Source organism: Xenopus tropicalis, chromosome 2, assembly GCF_000004195.4.
Source record: "Xenopus tropicalis strain Nigerian chromosome 2, UCB_Xtro_10.0, whole genome shotgun sequence".
NCBI classification, from domain to species: domain Eukaryota; kingdom Metazoa; phylum Chordata; class Amphibia; order Anura; family Pipidae; genus Xenopus; species Xenopus tropicalis.
In genome coordinates, this window is record NC_030678.2 from 13965470 (window position 1) to 13978194 (window position 12725).

At 44.4% G+C, this 12725-nt stretch overlaps 1 protein-coding gene across 2 annotated transcripts in view; it reads left to right on the forward strand.

The window, feature by feature from the left end:
• Nucleotides 1-6369, forward strand: part of runx1 (RUNX family transcription factor 1) — a 72130-nt gene extending 65761 nt beyond the window's left edge. For both annotated transcript variants that reach the window (XM_012957998.3, XM_018091399.2), the window contains one exon: nucleotides 4978-6369. In XM_012957998.3, the coding sequence (XP_012813452.1) occupies nucleotides 4978-5474 (497 nt within the window). In that variant the 3' untranslated portion in view covers nucleotides 5475-6369. The remainder of the gene's footprint in view (nucleotides 1-4977) is intronic.
• The last annotated feature ends 6356 nt before the right edge of the window (nucleotides 6370-12725 follow it).

A 12725-nucleotide genomic window follows, 5' to 3' on the forward strand; every position in this document is an offset into this window, starting at 1 on the left:
CATCAGTAATCACTGGGGCCCCATACTACTAGGTTAGCAGGAACTCCTCCCCAGGGGGCTACCAGCCATCTAGGTGGTGTAGGTGTACCCTACCAAAAAGTAAAATAGGCCCCCCTATAAAAAAAAATTGCTCTTGCATGTATAGCAGTGCCCCAATCCTCACCAACCATGCACCAATCATGGCAAATAATGGATCCACTTCCCACTCCCCTGCAAGTACCTACAAGGGGGCAAAATAAAACTTTTTTTCATAAAAATAAGGGTGCCCCCTACCAAAACCTGCCCTCCTAGGAAACTTATATATAGAAAAACCAGCCCCACCTAGGAATAGGTTTGTTCTCTAAGGGGCAAGTTGCCTATTTGGTTAATGCCATGGCAGTGGAGAAATGCCCAGTATGCCCTCCCCGGAGAGAATGCCCATTAGAGTATTTTTAGGCAAAAAGCCCCAAACACAAATGGCCAATAACCAGTGCATTGGCAGGGGGCACAGAGAGGTTCCAGGCACCCGTGCCATTAGCCTGTGCCATTGTGCTGCTACCCATCTCTCAGTGTGGCACAAACCTCAGATTAAGGGATTAGAGCCAAGCGCAAAGGCGAGAAACAATCCGGTTAGAATGAAGTTGTTATTGCTTCCCAAATACCCCGACGGCATGTGTATAATCCACCCTTACGGTATCTGACCTCTGAAGCGCCATTTGCGTCTCCGTGTTGATAGAAGCATTGCAAGGCGGCGATGAGAGATGATCATAGGGCTGTGAAGGAAGCGGAGATACAGTGTGTGACTGCTGATCTTATCTCCCCCCTTACTGTAGGCAAAATATCTCTTTGTCTGGGGCACACAAAGTAGCTTTTCTCTTATCCCCACCATCACACACTCTCGCTCCTGAGCGCCTGTACATTTTTATTCCCATACCTCATCAGCACATCCGACATGGATAATTTAGTAAAGGTCAAGTAAAGCTTACATTTCCTTTTGGGCCTGTAATTGCAGGGGCTGTTGTATTCTCTCTGGCACTCAGTAGCCCTATATCATTTGTTTTCTTTTCTACCAGTCAGCAGAAGTATACAGCATAAGCATAGCCCTAATGCCCTGCCCCATGTATGATTTAAGGGACAATTAATCAGGGGATATTTTGTCCAGAAATGTGGACAAACAAATGTTTATATGCACTGTCTAGTAAAAGGTTGACAACATACAAATGATGTACAAATACAGATATATTATTATATAAATATTTACTCATCATCAATGTTGTACTGTCTGTAACCAAGTGCATTGGTTCCTCGGGGGCGGGAAAACAAACCCTCATCTGTTTCCTGCCCCTGAAGAATCACTACACTCAGTTATAGGCAGTACAACATTAATGAAGCTTATAAATCTATTTAAAAAGAGTTCTTCCCCCCCCCCCCCGAAGAACCACTACACTCCTTTACATTAATGAGGACTATAAGAGTTTTGTTTTCTTTTTCTGCCTGTTTCCCGCCCTGAGAAACCACTACAACTTTTAGGCAGTATAACAGTAATAAGGACTATATATTTATGAAATTAGAGCTCTGTTTTCCCGCCCCTGAGGAACCACTACATTCACTTATAGGCAGTATAACAGTAATAAGGACTATATATTTATGAAATAAGAGTTCTATTTTCTTTTTCTGCCTGTTTCCCGCCCCTGAGGAGCCACTACATTCACTTATAGGCAGTATAACAGTAATAAGGACTATATATTTATGAAATAAGAGTTCTATTTTCTTTTTCTGCCTGTTTCCCGCCCCTGAGGAGCCACTACATTCACTTATAGGCAGTATAACAGTAATAAGGACTATATATTTATGAAATAAGAGTTCTATTTTCTTTTTCTGCCTGTTTCCCGCCCCTGAGGAGCCACTACATTCATTTATAGGCAGTATAACAGTAATAAGGACTATATATTTATGAAATAAGAGTTCTATTTTCTTTTTCTGCCTGTTTCCCGCCCCTGAGGAGCCACTACATTCACTTATAGGCAGTATAACAGTAATAAGGACTATACATTTATGAAATAAGAGTCCTATTTCCTTTTTCTGCCTGTTTCTCACCCCTGAGGAACCCCTACACTCTATATATTTATTATTATTATAAAAGCTTTTTTTTATTTTCCCCAAATTAACCTAAACAATGTCTCACTTTTTTACACTGAGAATTTTAGAAGCTGTGGCTTTATTGTAAGAGCAGTATTTTCTCCCCTGTTACACTATATTATATAAGATTTAATGGAACTGATGACTTTCCCTTTAAAACCCTTCATGACAGGGAATGGAGGGGGGAGCAGAAGTACAGTCAGATCACTGTGCCCCCGGTATGAATGAGCTCAGTTACGGTTGGCATGAAACGCTGCCTTGTTATCCCAGGGAGCACAGTCTGGTTTGGGTGCCCCGAGGATTAGAACGCGCTACAGTAAGGACAAGAGGGTTTATTAATTGCAAGAGACACAATGTGGCATCCTTGCACGCCTGGAATCCATATCACATGGCGCTGCTTGTTGTCAGCAGCAGGAAAGGGGGACACCAAGAGCCATGAATGAAAACGCTGGAGCTTCGGCCGCCCCCGCACTCCTACATCTTAGGAATCTGTGGAGCGAAAGGACTGTCTCTTGGCTCTAGTGGGAGGGCCGAGGCCTCTCTCTCCCATTGGAACCGGAGGAACTTGGTCTGTTACAGAGAGAAGCATTTCCTTTCACTCACATCCAATAAATAGGCCGACAATATAGATGTGTCCTTTAATCTGCCTTATTAATACCATATGTTCCCACTCAGCACTGGCTTCTCTTTTCTTTATCTTCCAACAGCTTGCCATCCGCTCATATTTCCATCTTCTCATACTTTCATTTTAATTTGTTTGTGTTGGCAGTTCTCAAGGTTTGGTAGCTCCAGCTCTAGATCCATTTATGGTTCTAGACTGGCTCCATTACCTCCAGCTTTAGACTGACTCCATTACCTCCAGCTCTAGATTGGCTCCATTAGCTTCAGCTCTAGACTGGCTCCATTAGCTCCAGCTCTAGACTGGCTCCATTAGCTCCAGCTTTAGACTGACTCCATTACCTCCAGCTCTAGATTGGCTCCATTAGCTTCAGCTCTAGACTGGCTCCATTAGCTCCAGCTCTAGACTGGCTCCATTAAATTCATTTATGGTTCTAGACTGGCTCCATTCGCTCCAGCTCTAGACTGGCTCCATTAGCTCCAGCTCTAGACTGGCTCCATTAGCTCCAGCTCTACACTGGCTCCATTAACTTAAGCTTTAGATTGGCTCCATTAGCTCCTGATCGACTCCATTAGCTCCAGCTCTAGACTGGCTCAATTAGCTCTAGCTGGTTCTATATGCACTGGCTATTCACTGACTTATTATTTACAGCTCTAGACTAACTCCAGATCTATTCTGACTCCATTAGCTCCAGCTCTAGACTGGCTCCATTAAATTCATTTATGGTTCTAGACTGGCTCCATTCGCTCCAGCTCTAGACTGGCTCCATTAGCTCCAGCTCTACACTGGCTCCATTAACTTAAGCTTTAGATTGGCTCCGTTATCTCCTGATCAGCTCCATTAGCTCCAGCTCTAGACTGGCTCCATTACCTCTAGCTCTACATTGGCTCAATTAGCTCTAGTTCTTAGCTGGTTCTATATGCACCGGCTCTTCACTGACTTATTATTTCCAGCTCTAGACTAGCTCCAGATCTATTCTGACTCCATTAGCTCTAGTTCTCTGCTGGCTCCATTAGCTTCAGCTCTACACTGTCTCCATTAGCTTCACCCATACACTTACTCTGTTAGCTCCAGCTCTATTCTGGCTCCATTAGCTTTAGTTTTCAGTTGGCTCCACATGCACCAGCTCTACATTTGCTTCATGAGCTCCAGCTCTGCCCTGGCTTTATTAGCTTCAGCTTTAGACTGGCTCTATTAGCCTACATTTACGTCTAGACTGGTCTCTTTCACCATCTGTTTTGGCTGCATTAGTCTAACTCCAGAGTGGTTCCATCACCCATGAAAGGTTCTGTGATCATTTTACAGGTTTTGCTCCATTAGCCAAGTTTGGCTCTAAACTCGGTCTTTAAACCTATCTGCACAGAGGGGCTCCTCAGCCAGGACTCTACATAAGATTGTCCCTCTCAGCTCCAGTAGCAGAGTTCTGTAGTTTTGCTGCCATTGTTACTGACGGGTACCCTAAACCTCACCACATCCTTATTTCTCTGTTCTGGTCCAGCGGTCAGACTATAACACTCATTTGGCCATATCCAGGAAACATTGGGTCAGGGTGCACTGTTGGGATATCAGGATGACAGATGATAAGTTCCCCTTTAGATGCAATCATTTCATCAGTCCACAGACCCCAGAATGTAACAGTATGATCAAACGCTAAGGCCTAAATTCCATATTTAAGATAGAGACAAGACAATGAGAAATGGCTGATCTTATCCCCAACAAAGAAGCAAATCCAGCTCTGGCAATTATGTGCCGCACTGTTTGTCTGCAGGCGAGTTGGGACCTGATTCACAAAGAAAACTGATGTTTCCTCAAAGGGAAAATGTCTGCTTTGAAGTGTTTGTACATGGGACATGGGGCCCCGGAAAAGTGTCTTCAACTGCAGATGAATTCAGTTCTGACTGAGTTACTGAGACTGTTATTGAAAGCAAATGGAGCAATGAAAAGCTTTTGTTTTGTGCAGGATAAAGCTTGCCCCCCCCAAACTCACACATAACCATAACCAGGGGCAACCAGGAAGTGGTGTGGATCATACCACTTCCACACAGGGCCATCTTTCTCTCTGCTAAGGAAAGTTGGTCTGGGTCACAAGGTACATTTCCCAGCTAGTTTCCATACACCTTGTGACATGTGTGCTGCCATATTGTATTTGTTTCTATAGTTCTACCACCAATAGTTGTGTTTGTGCAGAAAATGACATTATTTTAGATATTTACAGTGTTCATTATTTTCCTTCTTCTCAGGAGCCTCAGACCTTACTGCTTTCAGTGATCCTCGAGTCGGCATTGACCGTCAGTTCTCCACTCTTCCATCCATCTCGGACCCCCGTATGCACTACCCAGGGGCTTTTACCTACACTCCAACCCCGGTCACTTCAGGTATAGGAATCGGTATGTCAGCCATGACCTCCGCCACCAGGTATCACACCTACCTACCCCCTCCATATCCTGGATCATCCCAGGCACAAAGCAGCCCATTTCAGACCAGTTCCCCATCCTACCATCTCTATTACGGAACATCGGCCGGATCCTACCACCAGTTCTCGATGATGTCGGGAGGAGACCGATCCCCGCCTCGCATCCTCCCACCTTGCACAAACGCTTCCACGGGGTCCACTCTCTTGAACCCTAACCTTCCAAACCAAAACGATGTTGTGGAGGCTGAAGGAAGCCATAGCAACTCTCCTACCAACATGGGAACCACCCCAAGGCTTGAGGAAGCTGTATGGCGGCCATATTGAGATGTTGCTACAGACATGGAACAAATGGAGGACACGTCAGATGGACGAGATATTGGCGAGGTGGAAAAACTGTGAAATCCTCTGGTTTAGCGACGCTGTGAAAAGGCAAAGATCAGAGGAGACATGGAGAGAATACGCAGACAGGCCACTGGCTGTTCCTCCTAGGGATTTACTATTTTCAACATATTTTGGATTACAATTTTTTTTTTTTAAATTATTTTAACCCAGATTTAAAATATATGTGGGGGTTTTTTCTGAACCAGAACCATACGCTAAATTATTGGAACGTTAGAAAGACTGGGCTTTGCGGCTTGTTACGGCCTATGTAATATAATGTCAGTCCCTATGAACAAAAAAAAGGAAAAAAAAAGTTTAAAAAAAAAATGACCCTGCTCTGAAATTTCAACATTTGCAGCCCTGTTAATAGGCACCTTACGGTTTGTTTTTGCTTTTTGCATTTTTAGCTTCCATTTATCATTTTTCCATTTTTTTACCTAAACTTTTGTATATTTTTATTGTAAGATTTCCTGCGCTCAGTGGCGCCGCTCAGTGGCCCGCCGGGTCCCCGCCGCCAAAAGTGTGCGTTGTATTTATACGTTGATGAGAAATTCAGGGTGTCCGTATCCGCTGAAACTTGTACGCTCCAAACGATACAAGGTTATTGTTTACATGTTTATTTTATATCGGAATGAATGACTTTTATTTAAATGCAATTTCTTTTTCCCCAAATTGATTGGACAAGGTTGATAGATCTGATCTGCTCAAAAGAACTTGATATGATGCTCATTTTGCCCTCTCAGTGCTCAAAAGAACTGCTTTTGTTTTGTTGTTTTCGATATATTAGCACTTTTTACACTTTGAAACAACAGTGCCGCCTACTGTTTATTTTTGTTAACTTCAAAAAATGAATTTTGGGAGAAGAGGAAAGTCTCTGCTCAGAAAATGAAGTTAGTGAGCAGAGAAGAGGCATCTGATAGTTATCTGGTTATTTATAAGCCAACAGATATCACAGGACTATCCTTTTCTCACAAAGTTAAGGTGCCCATAGACGTTAAGATCTGCTCACTTGGCGAGGTCGCCAAGCGAGCAGATCTTCTCCCAATATCCCCCCCTTTGGGTGGGCGATATCGGGTGAATTCATGCTAATTCGTTTGGCCCTGGGGCCAAATGATTGAATTAGAACGCGGAATAGGCGCAATCTGTTCGGGGACTGCATCAACGTGCTGATGCGGTCCCCGATCCGACTAAATTTTTTAACCTGCCAATCGATATCTGGCTGATTTCAGGCCAGATATCGGTTGGGCATTGCCGTCATTTCTGCCCCTACACGGGCCGATAAGCAGCCGAATTGGTCTAAGGGACTGATATCGGCAGCTACAATCAGCCTGTGTATGGCCACCTTTAGTTTTCAACCAACTGAAGTTGACCAAAGAGAACAGCAGATGGCGCTGTAGTTTCAAATACTGCTAATATATTGCAAACTAGAAAAGCAGTCCATGAAAATTGCTCAGACAGCCCTCCAGGAATATCACAGTTACAGAGAGTCAGATGTTACAAACTATATTTCCCAGCATTCTTCCAAGGCAGGCGATAATGCTGCCGTTTGTAGTTTCCAGTTGAATAGATTGTTCAGGCAATTTTGACGACTCGTAGCGAATCAGGATTGTTTAGTAGATTCAAATAGCCAACAGCCAATCAGAGTATTGTAGTGTTGATGTTTAGACTAATCTGCAGCCAATCAGATTGAGAAGATCATGGGGTTTCCAAGTCTTTGCCTCTCAGCAGCCTGATTGGCCAAATAACTGACCAGTCAGGTTGCTTAAAGTGTAAAACAGGCCCGTTCATCATAACCTCTCCTCTACTGGGCCCAGCAGAGCAGCCAAAGTAGTGTTTAGGGTGCTGGGCTTGGGGGGAGTCTTGGGTGGGCGGACACATTTTACAGTAAAACCCATTGATGGCGCTAAAGATACATCATGTTGCAGCCAATCACCAATCAACCTGTACCCAATCCGAGCAGTAGATTGTTCACATGACCAGACCAACTTCCAGCCAGTGGTTCATTAGAACCTTTGATACCCTACCTGTAGCCAATCAGAGCATTAGAATAGTCAAAGGGCTCATCCTGCCTTTAGCCAATTGAAGCACTGGAACATGCAGAACACAGACTGCCCCACACAAACACCTATTTATATGCATACATGGGATCTTGCTAATGTTAGCATGTTCCTTACATGTCTGTGTGCTCCGACACGCAGGCAGCTGAGAGCACGTTTAGTTCTATGTATGAAATGGCCAAAGTAGTAAAAAAAAATACAAATTTCAAAGAAAATATTTGCACTGAATTTACGCCTAAATCTTCCAAAAAGATGATCTAATTTTAAAGGCAAACTTAACCTTATTTATACGTCGGGTTTATTCTTTTTTTTTATATAAAATGTTAAATAAAGCCTAGGTTCTGCACAGGGAGCCCTATTTATGTCTATATATTTATTAATGTGTATAGGAGCTGCCATACTGCTTTTCTGCCACGGTAAAATGAACTCTTTTTGCTTCAGCTCCAGCAGCGAGTCAGCGCCCCTCGGTGGCCAAATGAATAAATAACATTTGAGAATGTTTGCTTAGTGCCTCCGAGGGATATTCTGTTATGGATTAGCCTTGTTTGTACTGATACAAAGCTTATGGGCATCAGCGAGGGTTTTGCCAATACCATTTCATACATGGTACTAACTATTCATGTTACGGGGGATCCATGTTTGTCCCATAATGCCCCTGGGCCTTTTATTTATAAGCGTTCCTTCAGTCTGTGTCTGTGCGTTGGGCTCTGTAAGTCCAACTGGATACAACATGGCTACAGGAAGATGTCGGTAGTGGAACCGTTGTTTTTTTCCTTGTTTAAAGGAAACATATACCCACGTAAAATGACTCCTCTGAGCACTTTTGCATTATTGTTTTCTTTTATACTTTATAGTATTAGTAGTTGTTGACTGCTAATATCATGAATGTGTAACAGGAGTGCCCCCTGCTGTTCTATTTGGTTGCTGTTACTGATACAGGAAGCACCTCCTGATGTTCTTCTGCTCACTTCCAGCTCTTGTCTTATTGAGCAGAGTCAATAAAGCTTTCTCTGTTATGTCTCTCTCTTGCCCAGACAGCAGGGGGCACTCCTGTCACACATTTATGATATTAGCAGTCAACAACTGCTAATATAAAGCACAAAAGTGCTCAGATAAGCTATTTTACAGTGTTCTATAGGCGGGTATGTGTCTATATAAAGATAAATATATACATATTGGCCAAACATGGGTTCTGCTGGTAGGGTTCAGCTGCCCAGGAGGTGCCACGTTATCCCAAGCCCCGTGTTCCTCTCTATACCTTCCTCTAAGGACAGAGTCGGAGAGTTCCCTGTGCAGCGCAAGTCCATTTGGGGAAAGATATCCTGTTACTCTCATGGTTCTGAACAAACAATGGTACTGGAATTGGATCTCAGAGGTACTGACCCAGGAACTGCTGATCTTGTACATTTTATTTGCTGTTGCTGAATGTCCCTCTGTACAGAGCCTGTGGGAGCCGGGCTGCACATCAGTGTTGGGGAGAAATAAACCAGAACTAAGGAATGGCTGCGGGCAGCGCATTACTGGGTCCCATTGTGACGTTTCTTATTGTAGAAATATATTTTAGGCCAGGTCCGGTCGCACTTTTTTGGGGGGGATAAAGTGTAAAACAAGTGAAACATTTCATAAAATTCTTAAGTTTGGTCATATGCCAAAAAAAGCCTAGAAGTGCTAGCAGCGAGAACCGGCAGTGCATTCATTTCTCACTAAAATCCAACTGGAACCTTATCGGTCAGACCAAATATATCACATTTCCCTTTATTTGGGGGTGGGTGGCACTGAGTAACTTTATTCATTGGTTAAATAAAAGCGAGTGTATTGCAATTGGCCAACGCCGTGCTGCTGTTTGTAGATTTCCCGGGGCAGTACTGCTTGAAACCACTAGGTGTCAGTAACGTTCCTTCCACTGCCCCAATGCATTTTCCTTATTCTGAAAGCATTTCTGACTCTTTTTGGCAACGACCTACTTATAATTCCTACAAGGCTTATGGAAGAAGCTGCCATGTTTATAACCACAATCCCCGGAGTTGGGTCGGGCCTGACTAAATGCCCTGGTTATATAAAGGTTGTATTTATGGAAATGTAAATAGCTGCTTCCCGGCACCGGGGTCTCAGCGCTTTAAAGAAAAGAGCTTTATGGAATTTTTTTTTTGGGGGGGGGGGGGTGTTTTTGTACTATTTTGTCTCGTCTTACAAACACTGAAGTGTGAGATCTGCTTATTTTTCTGCTCGAGATGCAGTTCTTATTTGTTCACTTTTTTAAACAGCATGGTAATTGCCCTGTCCCACCGGGGGGCGGGGCTTGATATAAGTCCATGGCGTGTCGCTGGTTGGACAAATCACGTATCACTGTGGCTCTGTTTTGGATGTTGAACATTGAATTGTCCCAATAAATAAACTTCCAAACACAAACCGTGTCCTCTCTGTAATATCATTGTGTTGCTTTGCTTTCCTACCCCCAATTTCTATAAAGTTATTGGTTCAATGGGTTCTTCACCTTTAAATTAACTCTTTACATGACATAAACATTGATATACTGTGGTTTTTTCAGTTATTTAGGTTTTTTGTTCAGCAGCTCTCCAGCTATCTGGTTGCTAGGATCGTGTTTACCTTAGCAACCAGGCAGTGGTTTGAATGAGAGACAGGAATATAAATAGGAGAAGGGCTGAATAGAAAGATAAGGAATAAAAAGCAACAACAATAATAACCAATAGTTTTCTGGCTGCCGGGGTCAGTGACCCCCATTTGAAAGCTGGAAAGATGCAGAAGGGGAAGGCAAACATTTCAAAAACTATAAAAAAAAAATAAACAATGAAGACCAATTGCAAAGTTTGCTAGAAATATGATATTCTATAACATAATAAAAGTTAATTTAACGGTGAACCAAAATGGCATTGCTTCCAGCTGGCTGCACGCAGTGTTCATCTCCCATAGGCCTCCTGTTGTGTTATAACCCCCTACCAAGGAGCTAGACAGGGTATTGCCATTCTTAGGGGTGAGGAGGGGAGGCTATGAGTGGGGCAGTTGTACAGGACCCTATACGTTCTCTCATAACAGCATATGGATTCCCGAGGCCATAGACCCTGATTGTATATCTGCCATATTGGGGAGGGTGATGGTTTCAGTCCTATACACAAAGGCTGATGCACAAAAGGGGTTATTCACCGCTAAATAAACTGGGCATGTGGGGTGATGTAGAGATTGATATTCTATGACAGGTTGCAATTGGTCTTCACTTTTTATTTCCTTTGTTCAGCAGCTCTCCAGTTTGGAATTTTAGCAGCTATCTGGTTGCTAGGGTCCACACTGCCCTAGCAACCAGGCAGTGGTTTGAACGAGACACTGGAATATAAATAGGAGAAGGGCTGAATAGACTTATAGGTAATTAAAAGTAACAATAACATTGTAGCCTCACTGAGCTGCTGGGGGTCAGCGCCCCCCTTGGGAATACTGCAGAGAGTCACAGAAGAAAAAGATGGCAAATTATTCAAAAACTGTAAGGAATAAACAATGAAAAACTGCTAAGATTTGGCCATTCTATAGCATACTAATAGTTACCTGAAAGGTGAACTGGCCCCTTAAGGGATCCCGATTCAGTAGTCAGAACCAGCAAAATAGGGGCCTGGCAGGGGAGGGAGAGAGAGATACAGATTCCTGGTCGGTTTCCTGGTACCAGTGACATCATGGCTCTCTGGGCCCCGACGCTGTTTGCTAAACATTGCGTTGCTTGCGGAGGTGATGGGACAAAAGCCCAAGTGAGGGTGACATTCAGCATACAGGGACCCATCTCAGCACTAGCACCCTGACTGCTGCTCACTGGGTACTGACATTCTGTCCAACTGGGTCACTATGTAACATTTGGGCCTGAGAGGCACCGGCCTCAATGCTAATCATCAGAACTAGCCGAGCTTATCCCAACTATAGCTGCACTGTATAACCACATGGGGGCGATGTACCCAACTATAGCTGCACTGTATAACCACATGGGGGCGATGTACCCAACTGTAGCTGCACTGTATAACCACATGGGGGCGATGTACCCAACTGTAGCTGCACTGTATAACCACATGGGGGCGATGTACCCAACTATAGCTGCACTGTATAACCACATGGGGGCGATGTACCCAACTATAGCTGCACTGTATAACCACATGGGGGCGATGTACCCAACTATAGCTGCACTGTATAACCACATGGGGGCGATGTACCCAACTATAGCTGCACTGTATAACCACATGGGGGCGATGTACCCAACTATAGCTGCACTGCATAACCACATGGGGGCGATGTACCCAACTATAGCTGCACTGTATAACCACATGGGGGCGATGTACCCAACTGTAGCTGCACTGTATAACCACATGGGGGCGATGTACACAACTGTAGCTGCACCGTATAACCACACAGGGCAATGTACCCAACTGTAGCTGCACCGTATAACCACATGGGGGCGATGTACCCAACTCTAGCTGCACCATATAACCACACAGGGCAATGTACCCAACTGTAGCTGCACCGTATAACCACATGGGGGCGATGTACCCAACTCTAGCTGCACCATATAACCACATGGGGGCAATGTACCCAACTGTAGCTGCACCATATAACCACATGGGGGCGATGTACCCAACTGTAGCTGCACCATATAACCACATGGGGGCAATGTACCCAACTGTAGCTGCACCATATAACCACACAGGGCGATGTACCCAACTTTAGCTGCACTGTATAACCACATGGGGGCGATGTACCCAACTGTAGCTGCACCGTATAACCACACAGGGCAATGTACCCAACTATAGCTGCACCATATAACCACATGGGGGCGATGTACCCAACTGTAGCTGCACCGTATAACCACACGGGGGCGATGTACCCAACTGTAGCTGCACCATATAACCACACAGGGCAATGTACCCAACTGTAGCTGCACCGTATAACCACACGGGGGCGATGTACCCAACTGTAGCTGCACCATATAACCACACGGGGGCGATGTACCCAACTGTAGCTGCACCGTATAACCACACAGGGCAATGTACCCAACTGTAGCTGCACCGTATAACCACACAGGGCAATGTACCCAACTGTAGCTGCACCGTATAACCACATGGGGGCGATGTACCCAACTGTACCTGCA